At 40.6% G+C, this 24,292-nt stretch overlaps 1 protein-coding gene across 20 annotated transcripts in view; it reads left to right on the top strand.

Annotated features, from left to right (window-relative positions):
• PTPRK (protein tyrosine phosphatase receptor type K) overlaps positions 1-21,728 on the top strand; it is a 577,439-nt gene extending 555,711 nt beyond the window's left edge. For 10 of the 20 annotated variants that reach the window (XM_037894772.2, XM_037894775.2, XM_037894760.2 and 7 more), the window contains 11 exons: positions 1,323-1,420; positions 2,210-2,326; positions 3,247-3,401; positions 4,607-4,742; positions 8,756-8,905; positions 9,504-9,677; positions 12,661-12,792; positions 13,053-13,178; positions 15,020-15,183; positions 16,549-16,684; positions 20,493-21,728. In XM_037894772.2, the coding sequence (XP_037750700.1) occupies positions 1,323-1,420; positions 2,210-2,326; positions 3,247-3,401; positions 4,607-4,742; positions 8,756-8,905; positions 9,504-9,677; positions 12,661-12,792; positions 13,053-13,178; positions 15,020-15,183; positions 16,549-16,684; positions 20,493-20,546 (1,442 nt within the window). In that variant the 3' untranslated portion in view covers positions 20,547-21,728. Of the gene's footprint in view, positions 1-1,322; positions 1,421-2,209; positions 2,327-3,246; positions 3,417-4,606; positions 4,743-8,755; positions 8,906-9,503; positions 9,678-12,660; positions 12,793-13,052; positions 13,179-15,019; positions 15,184-16,548; positions 16,685-20,492 lie in introns of all 20 variants that reach the window. The other 10 variants (XM_043542882.1, XM_037894762.2, XM_037894757.2 and 7 more) reach the window with 1 other exon arrangement.
• Positions 21,729-24,292: the final 2,564 nt, after the last annotated feature.

Here is a 24,292-nt window from a genome sequence, read left to right as displayed (position 1 = left end):
GCCTACATGGAGCATGCATAAATTAAAACTTGGATTAATTTGTTGTACTAAATATTGAGTACCTCCTACTCCTCCTCTTATTGTTTCCCCATATAAGTCTAATCAATAGTTCCTACAGTCATTTGCAATTTTGAGGGTAGTGGGGGAAGGGCACATGGGCTGAAAGAAGAGGAAAATTTCAGCATATCTCAGGTGTTTGTCTTCTCATAGTACTGTATGTTATGCAGCTGTGGTGTTGGTCCAAGACCAATATTGCTGGGGTAAATAATGATGTAGTTACCACCATTGTAGCAGTTTTTGGACAAGCTGAGACCAAAGATGGGCAGTGACTCCCAGGGAGCTTTGACCAGTGAGGCTCTAAACAGAGAGAAGTGAGGAAAGTCTTCCAAATTCAACATCCTGGAAGGAAAAGGAAAGGAGAGGAGGAGGCTTCCATTTTCTGTATAAATCAATCACTTCGCACCTCAGGTGAAGCTATGCAAGTTGTAGAAAAGTAAACAGGTTTGACTAAATTGTTTCCATTTCCTAATATAGGGCCACATTTTAAAGACTGCCTCTAATTATGCACCTGCAATCAATTGCAGGCATAAATAATATGCTTTTGTCATGTAGCTACCTAATTATGGTCACAAATCAAGTAATTAGATGTCTAAATCTAATTTTTACTTGTAGTTGATTGTACCTGCAAAATTAGAGGCTAAATGGAAACCTGTTTAAAAATTTGGCCCATAAGTTTTTATCATATATCAGTCCAAAGTCCTTTTCTTTGGGCTCTAATGGAATCTATATATGTCTGCCTTCCTTTATTGATTATGTTTGCACCCGAACATTTAGTTGTGTTTTAACACATTAATTAATACAGTTGTAAATTCTTGTCCATACAGGACACAAACATTTGTTGCCTATTATATTTAGATCTAGGCTACAGCATATGATCAAACATAAGTAGAAGCAAATGTTTGTGTCCTCAATCAAATGTTTGTGTAGTGTAGACACTAGAATTTACAGCCATGTTAATTAACAAGTGTTAAAACAAAACTAAAAAATTATATCCACATATGGCTTTTATCGTACTGTCTGAGTAGCTACTACAGTGTATGAGCACTTACAGTTTAATATCTTTCAAGTGGTAGTTTGGTTAAATTGAGATGCTTCTGCCCCGATTATGAATAACATTATGGTTTAACAACTGCTGCAATTCTGTAGGGATTATTAGAGCCTTTCATATCTGAGCAAATAATTTTCTGCATATCAAAGATTTTGTTTTTAGTGTTCAGTTGGGTAATAGTTTTATTACATAGTGTTAAATGTTTTTTTTCCAGGTCCAGTCCATGAAACAGTGTACGATTTCTGGAGAATGATATGGCAGGAACAGTCAGCTTGTGTTGTGATGGTTACAAATTTAGTTGAAGTTGGACGGGTAAGGAACTTTATTTTTAAAATGTTATATCCTAAGAATAGCCTCTCAAATTGCTGTTTATCATTGCTGAAGAAAATACAGAAAAGTCTTTTGAAAGACACCCTTAACTCTGAGGGTGAAGGAGATAAGAAAGTATTTTTCTGAGTTCATATGTCCTTGCAGCTTGAAGTAGCATTATATAATAGAGCTGCTTTATAAAGAAAAGACCTAACGAATCAGGCTGTTGCCATGTTATTTTAATGAATAGGGAACAATGCTGCCTGAATCCATAATACAATCTAGTGCATAAGAAACATTTGTATATTACTCTGTGCTCAGATGATCACAGTTAGCTGACTAGACAACAAGTGTACATCATCTTTAACAGCAGATAGAAATCAGCAAATTATTTTGCATTTTAGGATTAGCCAGTCTCTTGAGAATTACTTTAATAAAACACCTGAGATTGCTTTACAACAACATAATTATTGAAATGGAAAACATCGCACAGCATTAATTAAAACCAGTGAAAAATATATTTTCCTTACTAAAAAACTATCGAATTCAGATTCACTAATTCAGAAAGATAATGTGGCCTTTGTGGAGGGATGTGTAAATCATCATGAACTCTTAACACTAACATTATGAACAGCTTTCGCAGTACTTGATTGGCAGTTGGTGCATCTGGTCCACAGGGTTCATATGACTACATCATCATTTTGAAAATGATTGTGATATAATGAGTTAAATTACTGTTTGGCATGCTTTCACTTTTGTATGCTTTAAGATGCCTTTTAATTCTGTTTTTAGGTCAAGTGCTATAAGTACTGGCCTGATGACACCGAAGTTTATGGGGACTTCAAAGTGACTTGTGTGGAAATGGAGCCACTTGCGGAGTACGTAGTCAGGACATTCACCCTTGAAAGGGTAAGCCCTTTGAAAGACATCATCAGAATATTGCTTCCTTGCAGCTCAGTTCATTAAACAGTGTCTTTCACATATTCAAGTACAATACCAAGTCATTCTGCCTAATTAACAATTCCATAATGCAGCATTTATTTTACCATAGGAAGAATATGTTACATCATTGGTTCACAATCATTCATATACCTGTAGCTCTTGTACTTCAATAATTTGTTTTGACTGGTGTTGTATACGTCCCTTCCTGATCTTAAAAATGAACCTGTATCCTGGGCCCAAGTACATTGTTCTTAACCATCTTCCCATTCACTGGAACATGTCCTGACCCTTACAGGAGTTAATGTTGCACCAATACCCTGACTTGTTTATTACGTAGAGTATGAACATAAATGAATATGGATAGCAAATACTAGCTGGTGTGGAACAGCTGTGGTCTTCTGGTATAACTGTTACACCTGTCTGCATAGGTTGGAGAATTCTATATTATATATAGAAACATCAGTAAAATGCTTTTCTGTGTTGACTCTAAAAACTATTAGAACAGTTGATCTAGCATCCTTTAATAGCAAATATAAGTATTATGTGTTTCAGATTTGCCCTACATTATCAAAATATCACAGTATGGCACCATTATACTATGTAAGCCTTATGTGATAAGATGCCAGGCAGTTTAGAATAGATTCTGCTCTTTTTATGTATATGTGATAAAGATGAACCAGGAATTTATTAATAGCCATGTTTATATTCTATTGTAAAATCAGTTTTCCTTTAAACGTAGAATGCCATGTTCTTTGCTTAAATTAATTTGAGAAGACAGTATATAGATTCTGACAGTGTTGTCATTGCTTGACTCAAAGAATATTTTTGGGTGTTGAATATTTTGAGTTTAATAACCTCTTTCAAAATATTATTTTTGTCTTTGACAGAGAGGTTACAATGAAATCCGTGAACTTAAACAGTTCCATTTCACAGGCTGGCCAGATCATGGAGTTCCTTACAATGCCACAGGCCTCCTTTCATTTATACGTCGAGTCAAATTGTCTAACCCTCCTAGTGCTGGGCCTGTTGTTGTACATTGCAGGTGTGTAGAAAAGAGGTAGATGAATTTTCTACAACTTTATACGTGAGCTTGTATAGTGGTCTCTTGTGAAGTTGTGGGGTTTGTCTTTTTGTTGTTTAACTTTGGGGAATGAATTTGCTCTTTCAATGCCCTGTCCACACTGGAAGCAAAACTAGGCTAACTACAACAATGTTCAAACATAGCTAGATTCTAGTAAAATTTCCCCGATTTGTACGGGAAGATATTTTTTCCTCAAAACTGTTAGCCAAGCCTTGTTATAATGTAGGCTAATGTTTAACGTGCTCTATGGCAAAATTGTATGACCGAGTACTAGGACGGTATTTTGTTACAGCTACGTTGACATTTAAAATGTGCTTTTGTGAAATATAATTTTAAGTAGAATATTTAATTGAACATATAGCAACAAATAGATCCACCCAGTGAAGCAACATTCTGAAATAAGCCTGGATATTGGATATAGTGGGAACAACTAAAGAGTGTTGTTTTCCTTGTAAGTTTTGCAAATTTCCCATTATGGTGCACAGTTCATTGAAATATGATTTCTTGGCAAATCCATCAAATGTGTTAACTACATTCTGCACATAGAGTTAGCCAAGTTGTGCATGTTGCAGGAATTCCCTTTGCAAATATCTATAATAGCTATGTAAAAACCCAAGAGACACTCCCATACAATCCTGATATTGCACCAGAAGACTGTTAACTGCGCAAAGCAGAGTATAAGGGAGAGTCTACATTTTACAGTCAAACTTTATCTGAAATTGTCCCTTGGGAAAAAAGGTCCCCCTTAGTCTCTCTGAATAAAGATGAAGTCCTATATGTTTTGAAGTGATTCCATAAAAAGCATAGTCATCCTGAAGATCTCTGTTCAACTAACAAGTCTGTTACTACAGTTTTGTTTCTGGACCATGAAGGAATGTTCTGAGATACTAAAAAGGAACCTCACTGATACTGTTTTTACATAATCTGAGATCTGTTGAAAAGTTCTTGCTTTTGAGTTATATACATTTCATGTGTGTTTAAATGCTATTCTGAAGAATAAAAGGGAAAACTGGAAGTTTATGTAATGGTTGGAAAGATACGTATGAGAACTTAGGTTAGTGTTCCAAGTATGTACTTGTAAATGCCAAAGAGAGTTTGCTAAGTTTGTGGGGTAGATTTACTGGATTGTGGGGAGTACTCTGAAATTATTTCCTGATTCTTTCCAGTGCTGGTGCTGGACGAACTGGCTGTTACATTGTGATTGACATCATGCTAGACATGGCAGAAAGGGAAGGTGTTGTGGACATCTACAATTGTGTCAAAGCCTTACGGTCGCGTCGCATCAACATGGTACAAACAGAGGTATGGTAGCTTATCTTTCCGAGCTGCATTAAGTCAGAATTTTATTCCTGTAATCAATACAGCAAAATCCTCTTAATCATAGAATATCAGGGTTGGAAGGGACCTCAGGAGGTCATCTAGTCCAACCTCCTGCTCAAAGCAGGACCAGTCCCCAATTTTTGCCCCAGATCCCTAAGTGGCCCCCTCAAGAACTGAACTCACAACCCTGGGTTTAGCAGGCCAATGCTCAAACCACTGAACAAATAAATTTGTTAGTCTCTAAGGTGCCACAAGTACTCCTTTTCTTTTTGCGAATACAGTCTAACACGGCTGCTACTCTAAATCCCCCCAGTCAGTCACCCATCCCGCCCTCCCCCCGGCAGATGGCTATTTATCCACAGTAAGAGGAATTTCTGCATAAGAACAGTACTGTAGAGCCATGAGCACACAGCACAGAGGATCTGCCAGCCCTTTGCCTGCTCCCAAACTGGAGCCCACCCAATCCAGAACAATAGAACCCAGTAGCTTCCACACACTCCAGGATCAGCACAGTCCAAAGCACCTTCGAATGCTGGGCCTGCTGATAAAAGAACAAAAGTCAACTCTTGTCCTGGCTCAGAGAATAGAATTTTTTGGGGCAGTGCTTGACTCGACCCAACCCAGGGCCTTTCTGCCAGAGGCCTGATTCCGGACCAGGTTGGACCTGATATCCAATGTTATGGTCCATCCAATTATGACAGCTCGGGTTTGCCTCAAGCTACTGGGGCACATGGCAACATGTACTTACGTAGTTCAGCGTGAAAGACTGTGCTTCAGACCTCTCCAGACGTGGCTAGCATCAGTATGCTCCCTGAGCAGACACCACTTGGATTCTAGTACTCCCCTAGTCTTCGCCTCCCTGAACTGGTGGAAAGACCCAAGATCTGAAATGATGGGGTTGCCCTTTATTACCTTTCAACTATCAGTAGTTTTAATCTTGGATGCGTCAGACCTAGGGTGGGGAGCCCACCTCAGGACTCAGGGCCGCAGGTCCCAAGAAGAACTCTCCTTGCACATAAACTTCACGGATCTCAGGGCAGTACACTTAGCTTGCCAGGTGTTCCTTCCCCGAATCTCAGGTGATGTGGTGCAAGTCCTGACAGACAATACCACAGCCATGTTCTATATCAACAAGTAGGGAGATGCCCAATCTTTAGCTCTTTGTCAGGAGGCTACCTGTCTGGAACTTGTGCACAAAGTACTCCATTCATCTCGAGGTGACACATCTCCCAGGAGCCTGGAATGTACTGTCAGATCACCTCAGCAGATCCCTTTCCTCTCACTATGAGTGGTCCCTTCATATGAAGGTCCCAAATTAATCTTCCAACAGCGGGCCTCCCCAGGTGGACCTGTTCATTACCAGACAGAACAGAAAATGCCAACAGTTCTGCTCGCTGTCTGGGTACAGCTCAGGCTCCCTCTCCAATGCTTTCCTGTTCCCATGGACAGATCTCTGATTCTGTGCCTTTCCTCCAATCTCTCTGGTTCACACGGTCCTCCTAAAAGTCAAACAAACAAGTCAAGAGTCATTCTGATAGCCCCCGCATGGCCATGCCAACACTGGCTCGTTGTGCTCCTGGATATGTCACTAGCAGCTCCACTCTCGCTCCCACTCAGCCCATACCTAATCTCACAAGACCACGGCAGGTTGCTTCACCCGAACCTCGCTTTCCTGCCCCTAACTGTATGGATGCTGTATGGCTGAACCCAGAAGAACAAGCTTGCTCAGAACAGGTCTTGCTGTGTTGTAGAAAGGCATCCACCAGGGCTACCTACCTGGCCAAATGGAAGCGCTTCTCAACATGTGCGTCTCAATGAGCTCTCTCTCCATCTCGATCTTCCCTTCAGTCTGTCTTGGACTACTTGCTCCACTTAAAGCAACAGGGGCTGATTCCTCTTGTCTATCAAGGTGCACTTAGCAGCCATCTCAGCTTTCCACCCACCGATGAACAGCAGGTCAGTGTTCTCCTACGAGATAATTGTATGTTTCTCAAAGGGCTGGAGAAGCTCTATCCTCAGGTCTGTGAGCCAGTCCCCCCATGGGACTTAAACCTGGTTCTGTCAAACCTCATGGGTCCCCTTTTCAAGCCACTAGCATTATGCCCCCTGTTGCTTCTCTCTTGGAAAGTCACCTTCCTGGAGGCAATCACCTTAGCCAGAAGGGCCTCTGAAATCAAGACCTTTACATCAGAACCACCTCATATGGAGTTCTTCAGGGACAAGGTCCAGCCACGCCCCGACCCGGCCTTCCTGCCAGAGGTGGTATCACAATTTTATATCAACCAGGCCAAGAGCCCAGGCTTCATCAGCAGAGTTCCTCTCACAGTTCCCAATCCAGGACATTTGCAGGGTCACAACCTAGACATCAGTACAGACTTTCGCATCTCACTACCCCATCACCCAGCAGGCCCAGGACAACGCTCGTCTTGGGAGAGCAGTGTTGCTGTCAGCGTCTCCATGACCTCTGAGCCCACCTCCTGGGGTACTGTTTGTGAGTCACCTAACATGGAATGGACAAGAGCAAGCACTCGAAGAAGGAAACATAGTTACTAACCGTTCCATAACTGTTCTTCAGGGTGTGTTGCTCGTGTCCGTTCCACAGCCCACCCTCCTGACCCTCTGTCAGAGTTAAGGACAAGAAGTAACTGAGAGGGTGAAGAGCTGGCGGCACTCTTTAAACCGGCGCATAAGCGCACAGCACCAGAGGGTGCTAAAGCCAGCTTGACAGATACCACTAAGGGAAAAATCTCTGGCAACGGTGCACGTGGTGCACAAACACACCTAACTTGGAATGGACATGAGCAGCAACACATCTCAAAGAATACAGAAAGGTTAGTCACCGTTTTCTCTAATAACGAAGTAATAAAAACTACCATCATGAAGCGTTCACACCATTGAGTCACCACACGATCTTACTGTCATTCTCGTTGTCCCTTCCACTTACTCTCCCAGTTGTTTGTTACTTCTTGTCTAGCCTTGGATTTTAAATTCTTTGTGGGGAGAGACTGTGTGTGTTATGAACTCTCTGATGTGACTAGCACACCGTGGGTGTTGCAGGCCCGCCATCGGAAATGCAGGGCCCCAGGGCCAGGGCCATCCCCAGCAGGGTGAGGCCAGGGGCAGAAGTGACGAATCTGTCACTTCTGGGACTGCCCACACTGGCCAATCGCGCCGGCCCTTGGGGCCCCCCAAAGCCTGGGGCCTGGAGCAGTCGCATGCCGAGGAGTCCTGCGGCCTGCCTGGGCGATTTAAAAGGGCCCAGGTCTCCTGGCTGACACCGCTGCTGCTGTGGCAGCAGCCAGGGGCTTCCAGGCCCTTTTAAATCACCCGGGCCCCTGGGCAGTTGACCCCTTTGCCATCCCCTGTTGACAGGCCTGGGGTGTTGTATAATATTTGACAAAAGATACTGTTGGAATAATAATGCAGCTGGCTGGGGGCTGCAGACTCACTGGACAGGCCAACAGAATCAGGAGGCAGCATTTCCTGTGTTGGTGTAATGCTGAGTCTATTGCCTACCCAGTGCTAGTTATGAGACACTAGGTATACCAGTCCACCTACGAATAAGTAGCATGAAATATGCCACATAATTTCTAGGAGCAGGTAGTGCTTGAAGCATTTTATATGCTTTCCGTATGTATCATGGAACTGAAAGCTACCGTTAAGGAAGCAAACAAGCAGAACCAGCATGAGCCTGTCTCCCACGCTGACCTATGCACCACAAAATCACCTGAAAATTCCCCCATTAAGCAAATTAGTGTACTTATGCACTTACGATGGCTGTACTTAAATTAGTTCTCAGGGAAAATACTGATTAACTGCATCCTAGTTAGGCAGAGTGTACTGTACTTAAGGTGCTAAAGCAATATCCAAGGGATTGATGGAAGCTGCTTTGAAATAAGATTTATAGAAGGGGGAAGATCCACTTATCTTGAAGGAAAGTAAGATTTTATTTTGTTTTAAAATTGTTAGATTTTTTTCCTTTTCCCCTTTGGTAGGAGCAGTACATCTTTATTCATGATGCCATTCTGGAAGCTTGTTTATGTGGAGAAACTGCCATCCCTGTCTGTGAATTCAAAGCTGCATATTTTGATATGATTAGAATAGACTCTCAGACAAACTCTTCACATCTCAAAGATGAATTTCAGGTATTTACAGTTACTGGTAGCTCTTCATAGAATAGCAACTTCTTTGCCTATAGGTACATACAATTTCTTTTAAGGAAAAAGGCTTTCATATCAAATTCATAACCTTTGTCCCTTTCTTGTATTTAAGATAATATAACACCCTTTTCTTTTATTATGTACTTTACAAGGTCACTCTTAAATATGAAGGACCCTTCTTAGATTATAACTGCAGTAGACTGCTGACTATAATGAACAGTACTGACCTTGAACTGGCAGGATGGGGGTTTATTTTGCATTTTAAGCAAGTGAGACACAGTTCATATGTGTTTCACAAGATTCTCTTCTATTTTCTTCCTTAGGGATTGCATGTTGGGGGGGATGCATTTAGAGGATCCGTTCAGCAGTTCCTGATGTCTTCGTACCTGAGCTTTCATTCATTTTAACTGAAAAACTGTCAAGTTTCTCAAGCAGACCCATGCTCTTGTTTGCTTGTGATTTTTCATGTTTCCCACATTGCAACATTTTAAATAAACAAATGAATTTCAAGAACACTGTATATAAGATGTATATATGTAACATGTAACACTGTAACATGATATTAATTCCCTCTGCTGTTTAGACCCTGAATTCTGTGACCCCTCGGCTGCAAGCTGAAGATTGCAGCATAGCCTGCTTGCCAAGGAATCATGACAAGAATCGCTTCATGGATATGCTGCCACCTGACAGATGTCTGCCTTTCTTAATTACTATTGATGGGGAGAGCAGCAACTATATCAATGCTGCTCTTATGGATGTAAGAGACTACCTCCTTTGTCTACGTAACGTGCCATGAAAAGCTGTGTAATATGAGAGAGAACTCTTGCTGGTTAAAGAAAGGGTAATTCTTTCTTCCTGTAGTGTTCAGTAAAATGGTCTTAAAGAAGGGAGAGGGAAGTCTTGGCAACGTTTTTAAAATCCACTAACTTTTGTTGTTCCTTTACAATGTTAGATATCTCAGTCATCTCAGTGCTTCTGTGATCCTCTGGAAAGCTGGGAACTCCCCTTTTTAATAGTATTGTAGTAAATCTCCAATTTCCATTTCTCCATAGTCACAATATATAGCATCTTCAAATATGTCACTGGTCCAGAAATGAATACTGCTCATCTGAGCTTTGGGCTAATAATTTGCGGGTAGCAATTCCATATTTGTTGGGAAAAAAAGGAAGTCCTGCCAAGCCACCCCATCCCTTTCCATCTCAGCACCCATGCCCTCAAATGTGATCTGATGTAACAGTCCCACAATAGACGGTCTCCTTCTCCTACTTGCAACCCATGTGTTGCCAGGACACCAGGAGCTGGAGGCTGCAGGGAGTAGATATGAACAGCCCTGTAGCAGAACAGTAGATACAGGCCAGTCAGCCTCACCTCAGTCCCTGGAAAAATTGTGGAGCAGGTCCTCAAGGAATCAATTCTGAAGCACTTAGGGGAGAGGAAAGTGATCAGGAACAGTCAGCATGGATTCACCAAGGGCAAGTCATGCCTGACTAATCTAATTGCCTTCTATGACGAGATAACTTGCTCTGTGGATGAGGGGAGAGCAATGGACATGTTATTCCTTGACTTTAGCAAAGCTTTTGAAATGGTCTCCCACAGTATTCTTGCCAGCAAGTTAAAGAAGTATGGGCTGGATGAATGGACTGTAAGGTGGATAGAAAGCTGGCTAGATTGTCGGGCTCAACAGGTAGTGATCAATGGCTCCATGTTTAGTTGGCAGCTGGTATCAAGCAGAGTGCCCCAAGGGTCAGTCCTTGGGCCGGTTTTGTTCAATATCTTCATAAATGATCTGGAGGATGGTGTGGATTGCACCCTCAGCAAGTTTGCAGATGACACTAAACTGGGAAGAGAGGTGGATACGCTGGAGGGTAGGGATAGGTTACAGAGGGACCTAGACAAATTAGAGGATTGGGCCAAAAGAAATCTGATGAGGTTCAACAAGGACAAGTGCAGAGTCCTGCACTTAGGAGGGACAAATCCCATACATGGCTACAGACTAGGGACCGAATGGCTAGGCAGCAGCTCTGCAGAAAAGGACCTAGGGGTTACAGTGGACGAGAAGCTGGCTATAAGTCAACAGTGTGCCCTTGTTGCCAAGAAGGCCAATGGCATTTTGGCATGTATAAGTAGGGGCATTGTCAGCAGATCGAGAGACTTGATCATTCCCCTCTATTCGACATTGGTGAGGCCTCATCTGGAGTACTGTGTCCAGTTTTGGGCCCCACACTACAAGAAGGATGTGGAAAAATTGGTAAGCGTCCAGCGGAGGGCAACAAAAATGATTAGGGGACTGGAACACATGACTTATGAGGAGAGGCTGAGGGAACTGGGATTTTTTAGTCTGCGGAAAAGAAGAATGAGGGGGGATTTGATAGCTGCTAATCAACTACCTGAAAGGGGGTTCCAAAGAGGATGGATCTAGTTCTCAGTGGTAGCAGATGACAGAACAAGGAGTAATGGTCTCAAGTTGCAGTGGGGTAGGTTTAGGTTGGATATTAGGAAAATCTTTTTCACTAGGAGGGTGTTGAAGCACTGGAATGGGTTACCTAGGGAGGTGGTGGAATCTCCTTCCTTTGAGGTTTTTAAGATCAGGCTTGACAAAGGCCTGGCTGGGACGATTTAGTTAGGGATTGGTCCTGCTTTGAGCAGGGGGTTGGACTAGATGACCTCCTGAGGTGCCTTCCAACCCTGATACTCTATGATTCTATGTTCTCAGCCTCCAGGAGGTTAGTCCCACTGAAGCCTATTTGCACTCTTTGTGCCTCCCCTCTGTGCTGCCTGCAGTCTATGTGCTACAGGGCCAGAAGTCCCCCAGTTGCAGGCATATGGGCTGCAGCCGTCAGGAGATAGAGCTTCTCCAGTCCTATCAGGAGTATTCCAGTTGCAGTAGGAGGTAGTGCAGCCTGAGTACATCAGCAGCTACACAGCTGTGTCCTTACTGGTCGGAATTAATCCCTAATTACCTTTAAAAATAACTGCCAGCCTCCCTTCCCTCGCCCCCCGCCCCCCCGACTATCATTCTTCTCAGATGGCAATTGTGCATGACAGTCACCTGCTGGTCTTCTGTTAACTCCTTCCACTAGTGACAACATAGCAATGCTCACAACCTGAGTCCAACCCCAGCCAAGAGATGCAGGGAGGGGATGTAAAATGCCAAAAGACTTCTCCAATAAAACTCATTAAAAACAAATTTTTAAACTTGAAATCTTTTTGATGTCAGCCCAAAGAGAGGTTTATAAAGAAAAGAAAAAAGCTTTAGGCTCAGTTAGGAGAGGAAAGGTGGCCTTGTGGTTATCGCACCATCATGGGACTCAAGATCTAGGTCCAGTTCCTGGCTGAGTCACAGACTTCTTGTGTGAATTTGGTTAAATCAATCTTTCTGTGCTTCAGTATCCCGCTCTGTAAAATGGGGCTAATACATCTCTACTTTGTCTCCCAAGTATTTTAAAATAATCTGAAACTATGATGAATGCATTTAATATAAGCACCAGTTCAGCAAAGTATGCAACAATGGGCTCAACTTTTAAGTGATTAATTTAAAGGGGATTTATGCATATGTGACCTGTTGGGTTTTTTTTCCACTTTAAGATATCTTATTGTCTGAATAGTTGTTTTGGTTAAAACTGCTAGATTTTATGCCACTACTTTTTTGTAGTTATGTTTCCAAGAGGCCCAGACTTTGCATAATCGTTATTCAGTACTTTCTTTAGTAATATTCTCCTACTCACCCTTTTTCTTTACAGAGCTACAGGCAACCAGCTGCTTTCATTGTCACACAACATCCTTTGCCAAACACTGTGAAAGATTTCTGGAGATTAGTGTATGACTATGGCTGTACCTCTGTTGTAATGTTAAATGAAGTTGATTTAGCACAGGTTAGTGTTTGTGTATGGGGATTTTGTGAACAAATTAATGCCTCAAGGTGGTTATGCTTTGTAATAGGGTGAATATAATTACAGTGCAGTTTCATTGCAATTACAGTGTAATTACCCTGTGGCTTTGCTTTTCAATAACTAATTAGTATTAATTAACATATCTATTACTGTACTATAAAGTGTGTTATAATAATAATGAAATACTACAATATTCATGATGCAACTTAAATTTTAATTATACCCATTTTATTCTTGTGCAGGGCTGTCCACAGTATTGGCCTGAAGAAGGAATGCTGAGATATGGTCCTATTCAAGTGGAATGCATGTCTTGTTCAATGGATTGTGATGTAATAAACAGAATTTTCAGGATATGCAATCTAACAAGAGTAAGTATCATCATAATGATAACAGCTAATTGAGCTATTGTGGATTTGAATATTACATAATACTAAATATACAATATTAATTCTCTTCAGACATTAAGCAGAACAGAATTAAACATTCAGTTCCTAAGATTGAACTATTTTTCTGCAGCTGCCTATAATGGACACAAGCAGTATTTCATTTTATAACCTTCATATGAAATTGCATGTAAGCATATCTGAAGGACACTTGTGGTTATATAATTAACACCTCGTGGGCCTTGTGGTGCAAGAACCACAAAACAAAGCAGAAGCGTTATGACATTCTATTAAAAATGTGTGAAAAGACTCAAAGTTATTCTGATTTTGGAGGTTCTTGAGACACTCTTCCCTGACCTACATTTACTAACATGTTCTCTCCACCTCCAATAATGATTCAAGACTTGATGCACTTTCCATCTCTTTTATCCATTACTGTCTCTGCCTTCTTTCAGGTTGTCCTGCATTCTTTCAATACTCTCTCAAACTCTGTTTACCAGCCACTACCTTCTCCTTCAGGTCCCCACTAGGAACTCATTTCTGCCATGTTGCCTGCATGCAATGAGTTAAAGAAAAATTTGTGAGAACCAATAGGTTGTGCTATTGTAACCACCCCCCGCTTTATTACCCTCACTTGTTATGTCTCATATTTAGAAATCAAGTTAGGACAATGTCTGTGACGTACATAGCATATTTCTAATTTAACTCATAAATGATGATGCTAATGGATATGGGGAAATGAAAGGGTGTTGCAAAGGCTCTTCTGTCAGATTTTGATTTTCCAAGCTATTTTTCATGGATGGTTCAGAACTGGGTCATGTTTTATCCAAATTCAATGCTTTGGTTGAAAGGGGTATTAAGCAAAATGTTTTCATTTCTCCTTTTAACTCTCCTTGTTGTGTCTGGGAAATTCAATACAGTGTAGAGATATTAATACATTAAATGATTATGTTGTAGTCCTTTTTTGGTTCTTATATTTTGTAGTTTCCTTGTTCCTGTCTCTTTCACTTGTTCCATCTCTTATTTTCATTCTCTCCTTTTCTTCTGTTTCGGCTTTTTTATTTTTGTTTCCTCTGTCTCTCTCCCATCCCTTTCCTGTGAACCTTTCTTTCTCTCTGCACCATCTCTTTTCCTCCCAGGACCCCATATCTCTTTCCATCTTTGCCTGCCCCTGCTACATGAAACCAGAGTGAGTTATTTATTCTTTAGGACAGCCAGGTACAGGAAACCTTTTTTGAAACATTCTAAGCCACCCCAGAACACTCTGTGTCTGAAACCCAATTTAGGAAAGGCTCAGAGATTTGCCATCAGGATATGATAGGCTGGCAAAAGGAGCAGACTCCATTCAAGCAAAAAACATATTTGTACACCACCATCATTTATTGTTGTTTTATAACTGGAAATATTTGGTCAGGATAAGTGCTCCTACAGAGCCACTGCATTTCTGTAAGGTCTACAGATTCAACAACAGGGTTTCTTATTGCTTATGTAGAGGTAGAATTTTTTTAAAAAAAACTAGCTGTTTAGAATCCAGTGAAATATCCCTGTTAGCTTATTTAATTAGTGGCCCTATAAACGTTGATGTCAGAATTGCAACTACTCCAGAACATTTTCTTCTTAAACTTGTTTCATTGTGCCCGACTTTTGTAATACTTACACAGACATCTTTATGCTATCTCTTTGTATGTATGCTCAGCACATACATGTAATGGAATTTGTGTGCAATATATACTCTGATTTAGCTTCACTTTATTTGATCTGTGTAGTTTTCATAAATCGATTATAAATGTGCCGTGGTTAATGTAAAGTGATTTGGCTTCCATCAGCCGCAGGAAGGCTATCTGATGGTGCAGCAATTCCAGTATTTGGGATGGGCCTCTCACAGAGACATTCCAGGCTCCAAGAGATCATTTTTGAAGTTAATTCTTCAGGTTGAAAAATGGCAAGAGGAATGTGAAGAAGGGGAAGGCCGAACTATCATTCACTGTCTGTGAGTAATTTTATTGTGGCCGACTGGGTATATGGCAGCATCTCGGACTTTTTAGCATCCAATTCATTATTTTAAATTCAATCCAGTGCTCCTATTAATACATTCTATTGCATGTGTCCTATTTTGTTTTCTTTAATTTTGGCTCTGATACTTGTCACCCACTTCAAACTGGGGCCTACATACTGTGGCGATGAGCACAATAGAAGTGGCTAGCTGGATAGATGTGTGTTCTCTTTTGTGGGGGTTTTACACCTAATGGCAGTGTTCTCCAGGTGGCTATAAATGGGGGTACACAAGTGACTTCTGATCCAATACCATTATACTATTGAGTAATCCAACAGGATGCTTCTTTGTACTAAGTGGCAAGAGATTACATATAATGAAGCTTTTCATTATATGTTTTGCATATTTTGAATAGTGCTCTTCCAACAAGTTTATACATTACAGATATTTTGTGTCATTCTGGACCAAGAATATGCATACCTGAAATCAGAGACATTTTTGTTACATCTATAGTAGTGCTTGTGAAAAATAATTAATGTACACCATGTAGGCAGTACTTGCTTGTCTAGCACTGTCATTTAAAAAGAGAGAATAAAAAAAACCCACTGAGTCCCACCATATGTGTAACCAATTAAATGTCATCTTAAAAAGAGAGCTATTTTTTTACATTCCCTGAATGAAAAGTGACCAATCTCTTTTCTACCATATTTCAACTTAAAGCTTCAATTTTAGCAGTTGAATAAACTGCCCTCAAAAGGAGGTTTATAATTAAGTATTCGCAGATCTGTTTTGACGCTTAACCACAGCAAAATTCCAGAATGCCCACATGGTGTCCGGAGACTCATATAGTTTGTTTATGTAACTTAGATTTATATTGAAGAAAAAAAACACCTATCCTGGTTTCCAGGACCCTTCAGAAATAATATCAAAAAGTTACAAAAAAGATTAGAAGTGTCTCTAAAGATAAAAGCAGCAGCACACTCCAGTAATATTCTGCCAATACTCCTGTAGCTTATGATGATTTTAAACAGTTCCCTCCAGAAACAAATGGAAAATGTTGCAGTTTATATTCATAACACTTGTTTTTAATTTGTCCTGCCTACTTAAGCTGTGTTATAACGTAGCTAGTCCGCATAATGAGCTATATAGCACACCACAATTGATTCAAAACAGTATCAAGAATGGCAGTGGTGTCAGATGTTTCAAACCACATCAACTAGAGCTATGAGGGGATTCATAACGGTCTGTCTCATCTAATGGATCCTCCATCTTGTATTTTTACAAAATTAAAGGTGAGATATTGGTGCCAGGTATATTTATACGTAACAGATGTATTAACTCTGTTGTTTTGCTTCCATTCAGGAATGGTGGTGGTCGGAGTGGAATGTTCTGTGCTATAGGCATAGTTGTGGAAATGGTCAAAAGACAAAATGTTGTTGATGTTTTCCACGCAGTAAAGACGTTACGGAATAGTAAGCCAAACATGGTAGAAACCCCGGTAAGTTACAGCACATTGATTGGAATTCAGACAGCCAGTTAGCAAGAAGGATAACGTACAGTATGTATTGATATGGCTCACTTGGGAGCACTCTCACCTGGGATGCAGGGGATTGTTCATCGTTTCAGTGGTTTGACCAAAAGTATTAGATCCTGAATCTTGTGCTCAAAAAACATAGCAATCCATCCACTAGAGCTAGGAGACCTGCAGGTATCACCCTAGTATAATTCTAACAGTGAATGTAATATTCTGAGTGGGTGTACTGTTGGGAATTGTTATATCCTGAGTTGGAAACCTATTGCATGTAGAGGGACTACACATTGGATAGCATCATAAGCATCATAAGGGTTGTGTGTTTTGGTAGGTCATTTCTCTCCTACCATATCATCTACTTTTCAAGGAAAATATTCAGAACTTTTCTACGCTATGGGGGTAGATTGACCTAAGTTACGCAACTTCAGCTACGTTAATAACGTTGCTGAAGTCGATGTACTTAGATCTACTTACTGTGGGGTCCACACTGTGCTATGTTGATGGGAGGCACTGTCCTGTCGACTCCCCTTGTGCTTCTCATTCAGGTGGAGTACAGGAGTTGATGGGAGAGTAATCTGCGGTCAATTTAGCGGGCCTTCACTAGACCTGCTAAATCAACCGCTGATGCATCGATTGCCACACCTCAATCCCCCAGTAAGTGTAGACAAGCCCTTAGGGTACACTATAATCTCTCAAGATCACCCTATGTTCTTAAAGTAACACTAGAGCCTATTTTGCTCAGACAAACCATCTTAAAAGTTTACAAGCCAAGACAGTTCTTCCTAAGAGGAATAAACTGTGAGGTGGAAATATATTTTGTAATTGCAATTACTATTTCTGGGCCTTTGTGGTAATTTGTAACACTACTTCCTGACAGAGCCAAAATGCCACAGGAAAATTTTAATGATAAAAACATATTTTCTTTTAATAGATTCGTTTTTATTATTGTAAACTTGCTTTAACAAACCATAACTCTAAAAAAAAAAATGTTTTTTAAAACGTTAAATGCCTGATTTTGAAATAGTCTCTCGTTTTCTCGACGCAGCTCTCTCCCTCACCTCCCCCCCATACTGGGTATTTTACCTGTTCATGTTCCACTCCTGCCTCCAAAATTGCAGACCGAGTGAAGGCCCTTTAGAAAAAATGAGTCCTTAAATATTAAAGATTTTTCTTGTCATGGTTAAGTATGAAAGCAGATAGGAGAATGGCTTGGAATTTTTGCCATTTGACTGTCATGCTGACAGCAGCCAGTATTACAAATACCCTCACTCTTCAGCCAGATGGTTGCCTCTAGCACTAAGCTCAGATATGCCAATTGAAATTAAAAATGTTCACGGTTTGTATATCGTGAAAATTGCTTCTGACCCTTCAAACTTACATATTGAACAAAATGGGTGCAGTTTGCCTTTCCTCATACATCCCTTTTTCCAGGTGTCAGAATTTACTAGGCTTTGGGTGTACATGATATGATTTCCCTAATTATTGTTTGTTGCTGTCACGCTGTGCGGAGTGGCTCACAACTGTGAGTGCCTACCTGAGGGCAGACTGTCAGAAAACAGAGCAGATACCCCAAGCTGATGGTGTGCTCTATAATTAGATTTCATCAGGCCAGTAACAAATGTGAACTCCTGGTTCACTATACCGGTTTTACCATGGAATCACTGACAGTCCCATTAGACTCTCCAGCCTATCTTGCCACCCAGACAAACGGAACTTTGTGATAATGGTCACTCAAACCAAAAAATCACACCACATCAGGTTACTCCCAGTCCCAAGAGACAAGTAACTTGCCCCAGTTCATTTGGTACTCCAGATCTTACACCAAAGACAACGCTGGCTGCCAAATCTATAGTAAAATAACTAAAGATTTATTAGCTGAGAAAAAAGAATGAGAGTTATTGAGAGGTTAAAGCAGGTAAAATATATGTACAGGTGAATCACAGTTTGTAACCCCAAATGGTGGCAGTGATGTAATAAACTACCAGTTCCAAAAGTCTTTCAGGGCTACCCAGAATAACTCTGGGGATCTCCACTATGCATCTGGTACACTTCCCTGAAGAGTCCAAATGCTTCAGAGATGAAGGATCTTTCTTTGCATTCATTCTTATAGCTTCTTCTCACAGAACACAAGGTAACAGAGTCTCTACCCACGTGGGCTTTTCCTTTGATGGCGCTGAGTGAGGAATGCACTTTGAGTCTCTGACCTCAGGTCGTCACACACACTGGCCATTTGCTTTGGAACTAGCTCCTTTTCTCATAAAGTCCTTCATTAGCAGTCCACAAGGCTTCTTCGATGTCTGATGAGTTATTGAGTTACAGGCGTATTTACAATGCAAACATTTGCTATTACACTATGACAGGACACAGATAAGTAAAAACAATGCATGTAACATCCCATTAGTTTTATGAAGTTTAAACACCAAATACACTCTTCTACAGTTAACAGTGTACTTTGATCTATACTAATACACACGTGAATCGAGCTGAGTACACTCTAGCATGACCTCGTCTGCCAGTATCATAGTTGCTTCTGTCTGCCGGTACCAAGTGGATTAAAAGATAGCTCAAATGTTAACAGCTGTAAGAGGGATATTATTGAACATATCTGGCTTACCTGTGGCCATTTTGCTAAAAGTACTATATAGACTGTGCAGCACTCTTTTGAGATGTAGCGCACAAAAATGGTGCACAGATTCCAGTTCATTGTTGAGAGTGAAAGCAGGTCAGATCACATGGAAAATTACTTGTGGTACTTAAGTGCTGCTATAAAGAGAGTCCAATGTATATTGCGTATATTCTGGTAAATTATCTGAAAACGTCTCTCTCTTTTTTTAAAAGCCCCAAATCCATTGTAGTTTTAATCTGCAGTTACTGAATTTCTGTAGATGTTTCTCTGTGGTGTGTGCTGTGTGGGCTTTTATTCAGAGCTCTTGAACGGCAGCAGCAGCAGCTGTTGAGTCGTTAGTAGAAAACAAACCAGGAAAACCAATGTAGCATTGTCATCTGCCCTACATTCAACACGATCATCAGATAACAAAAGTGAGCAGCACAATGAAACCTTTTAGATATCCTACCACTTCCTGCTAGTGGATTTTGCAACCTAAAGTAAATCATCAGACCAGGCTTGTTTCATTTAGTTTTAAAAGGTGGTAGAATATAATTAACTTCTCTTTTTTCTTTTTCTTTTTTTTTTTTTTCAAATATTGACATTGAACAGCAACCTCGTTAAAAATAAATATCGGTTTTCCTAGCTGTATTTCCTGATCTCCTCCCTTAAATGCACCTTCTGATCTATTTGACTTTACATTATCTATCGCAATTTCTAACGCTGTCTTGAGGCCTAATGCAGTTCACTATCACAGCTCAGTATTCCCTTGCAATGATATTAAGATGCTATTGCTGGTTTACTGCTAAATACCATTTGACATAGAAGAAGCAGCTGTCAGTTGTACAGGGACTGAAGTTGTTCACTGGAGAAACACTTTGTTAGAAAATGAAAACTACAAGTTTTATAACCAACTCAGAAGCAGAACAAATCACAGGGAAGCAAATAGCTTATTGCCATGTGTGGCCATTTCTTCCCTTCCACTGTGGCTATTAGGCTGAGATTTAAAATCAGAGCTGACATCAGACATCTAATAATTTAAAAGAAAAATCATGTGAGACTAGTATGGACTAAAATGGCACAGCAGTAGGCAGAGAATATAGGTGCTCATAGAGATCCCTGCCCTTTAATATGTTAGACTGTTTCTTTAATTTTCTCATTTTTTTTCAGGAGCAATATCGTTTCTGCTATGATGTCGCTTTGGAGTACCTTGAATCGTCTTAGTTGGAATGGATGTGACAAAGTGCACCAAGTATATGAAGCTCAGTAAACTGTTTTGACAACAGTTGTTCAACCTGTGAAGAGAGATTTTAGTGAGGGGGACTTTTAAAATTTAAATGCAAAAGTATTTTTCTTATGAAGTTGTGGATCTTAATAAAAGAACTCAGTCTGTTTCTATGCCTGTATACAGTATCAGCATTTAGTGTCACAAAAATAAATTTAATGAAATCCAGAGTCAGAAGAGATATGCTCAAATTAGGACTTTTCAGTGTTTGTATATACAGCCATCTTTCAATTACAGTAGAGCCACCATCTGTTGCATGTATCAATATTTCCTATATGGTATTATTTTTCCTTTTTCTTTTGACAAATCGTTGAAGTAAAACAAAACTGTGCCGATCGTAAAATTCATTCTTTATACATTTCAAGTGTTGCAACTCTATATAACTGGCTTATTTTGTTTTAATGTGCAATGATGGCTGGATCACATAAAGTTCTTTATAGAGAAACTTCAACATAAGCCAAAGACTCAAGTGTAAATATGTCTATATGGAGAAAGCACATTGTATTTATTGTTTACTTGCATTCCTTTTTTGATGGCTGAAAAAACAATCATTTTTCTTGAAGAAAGCTTTTTTTGCTGAAATCAAGTGTAAACGATTTTTGTAGTTTATTTTTTGTATGTTTTAGTGTAAGTAGAAGACACTTTTTATGCGTAGATGAAGAAACATTGGTATAGTGATTTTGTTGTGTACATGCTTGTGAATTAAATCCATGTAAACAACTCAGTTATAGAAGGTCTTTAACTACAGGACCAAAATCAAATCATTTTGTTGACGATGTATAGTTTTTCACAGTTTCATTAGTTAAATATTGATCAAAGGAATATATAAGGAAACCGCACACATTAAAATGGCCTTGCTTATGACTTGCACAATGTTGGAAGTAGTTTCTAAGCACCGTTAAGTTTTAGGGGAACAAATTATTCAACAATGCTTGAAGCACAGGTCAAAAGAGAAGGACAACATATATCCTTTCAGAGTAAGAAGCATTTGTTTAGCAAATTGTAAAATTAAGTGATGTTTATTTTGATGTTTACAGACATGTAAGCTTTGGCCTCTGACAAAGCAAAATTTGAATAAATCAATGCCAGATTCTGGTTATGGTCTTGGTGTACAAAACAGCCATGAGTTTTTACTTAGTTCTTCATCCACAGTTAATAAGTCTTGACATATTTTGCTAGCTAATATCGTTCCAGTCTCCAGTTGTTTTTGGAATTGACAGAAAATGGCAAGGTGCTTATAAATACTAATGTAAAGTAAGAGTGAATTAAACAACTTTTATAAAAATACATTGATTCCATATTATTGCTCATTTTGACAACATTTCATTTATTATCGTTACTAAGAAATCGTCATGTTGCTGGAGTAGTGCAATGTCAGTGGATTCCAACAGATGTCCATATTTGCTTAAAGGAAGAAAGTTACAGGGCATGCTCCCTCACCCTGAATTTATCTTAACAAGCAGTCCCCACACACTCTTATGTAAGCCCGTCACAGTGTACTTTATTTACAAGGTTGTATGCAGCTTCAGGTCCTGTCAGCATATGGCTTTTCCCAAGTTTCATTGTACCCCCTAGGCAAAGGGTGAGAAGGTGGGAAGAGAGTTCTCACCTCTTAGATCTGGGGCTGCTTTGTCCTTCCAACCCCTCCCCCTTCCTGTGTCTCCCACTTAACCATCCCCAGTTAGTGAGCTGAATCGCCTTGTTAACTGGTTAATCACCCAGCCCTAATCAGTTATCTCCCAATTTGTCCCATGCCTGGGGACACTTACAAAGTGCACAGAGTGGTGATCCAGCTCTAGGCTACTCCCACTCTCACGCTCCGCCTACTGTGTTTTTGTTTGTTTCTTACCAGGGCCTTTCCTCTCCTCCCCTAGGCTCTGCCTTTCCTCTGGGGGCTGCCATCCCATCCCACAAGCAGTTCCTTTAAGCTGACTTTCTAAAATCACTGTCGGAGACTTCTCTATCTTCCACCCACAAAAGGTACATTCCAATAGAGGGGGTATCCACGATATCTCAGTTTCTGCACTTCTGTCTTCACATCATGGGCAGTCTTTTGCAGCATCAGACTTCTCCCTTGCATTTGAAGTCTCCCCATCTACTATATTGTCCAGAAAGAAAAGGAGTATTTGTGGCACCTTAGAGACTAACCAATTTATTTGAGCATAAGCTTTCATGAGCTACAGCTCACTTCATCAGATGCATACTGTGGAAAATACAGAAGATGTTTTTATACACACAAACCATGAAAAAATGGGTGTTTATCACTACAAAAGGTTTTCTCTCCCCGCACCCAACTTTCCTTACAATGTGTATGATAATCAAGGTGGGCCAACCACATGATCCATTGTCTACAGCCAGGCTTTGCGATACAACCGCATTTGCTCCAACCCCTCAGACAGACACAGACACCTACAAGATCTCTATCAAGCATTCTTACAACTACAGTACCCACCTGCGGAAGTGAAGAAACAGATTGATACAGCCAGAAGAGTTCCCAGAAGTCACCTACTACAGGACAGGCCTAACAAAGAAAATAACAGAACGCCACTAGCTGTCACCTTCAGCCCCCAACTAGAACCCCTCCAACGTATTATCAAGGATCTACAGCCTATCCTGAAGGACGACCCAACACTCTCACAAATCTTGGGAGACAGGCCAATCCTTGCCTACAGACAGCCCCCCAACCTGAAGCGAATACTCACCAGCAACCACATACCACACAACAGAAGCACTAACCCAGGAACCTATCCTTGCAACAAAGCTCGTTGCCAACTGTGCCCACATATCTATTCAGGGGACAGCAGCACAGGGCCTAATAACATCAGCCACGCTATCAGAGGCTCGTTCACCTGCACATCCACCAATGTGATATATGCCATCATGTGCCAGCAATGCCCCTCTGCCCCCATGTACATTGGTCAAACTGGACAGTCTCTATGTAAAAGAATAAATGGACACAAATCAGATGTCAAGAATTATAACATTCATAAACCAGTCGGAGAACACTTCAATCTCTCTGGTCACGCGATTACAGACATGAAAGTTGCAATATTACAACAGAAAAACTTCAAAACCAGACTCCAGCGAGAAACTGCTGAATTGGAATTCATTTGCAAATTGGATACAATTAACTTAGGCTTGAATAGAGACTGGAAGTGGCTAAGTCATTATGCAAGGTAACCTATTTCCCCTTGTTTTTTCCTACCCCCTTCCCCCTCCCTCCCCCTTTCCTCAGACGTTCTTGTTAAACCCTGGATTTGTGCTGGAAATGGCCCACCTTGATTATCATACACATTGTAAGGAGAGTGATCACTTTAGATAAGCTATTACCAGCAGGAGAGTGGGGTGGGGGGAGAGAAAACCTTTTGTAGTGATAAACACCCATTTTTTCATGGTTTGTGTGTATAAAAACATCTTCTACGCTTTCCACAGTATGCATCCGATGAAGTGAGCTGTAGCTCACGAAAGCTCATGCTCAAATAAATTGGTTAGTCTCTAAGGTGCCACAAGTACCTTTTCTTTTTGCGAATACAGACTAACATGGCTGTTACTCTGAAACCTATATTGTCCAGGTTACCCTGGATTGCAATACACTGTTGCTCTTGCTCTGGGTCTTTCAAGCCCTCAGCCTTTTTGCCTTTCTCCCCCTTCTTTGTCCTTCCTTCCAGCCCTCCCTTTTCTGTCT

Source organism: Chelonia mydas, chromosome 3, assembly GCF_015237465.2.
Source record: "Chelonia mydas isolate rCheMyd1 chromosome 3, rCheMyd1.pri.v2, whole genome shotgun sequence".
Taxonomy (NCBI): Eukaryota; Metazoa; Chordata; order Testudines; family Cheloniidae; genus Chelonia; species Chelonia mydas.
Note: the sequence above shows the minus strand (reverse complement) of the source record. Positions and strands in the feature narration are given on the sequence as shown.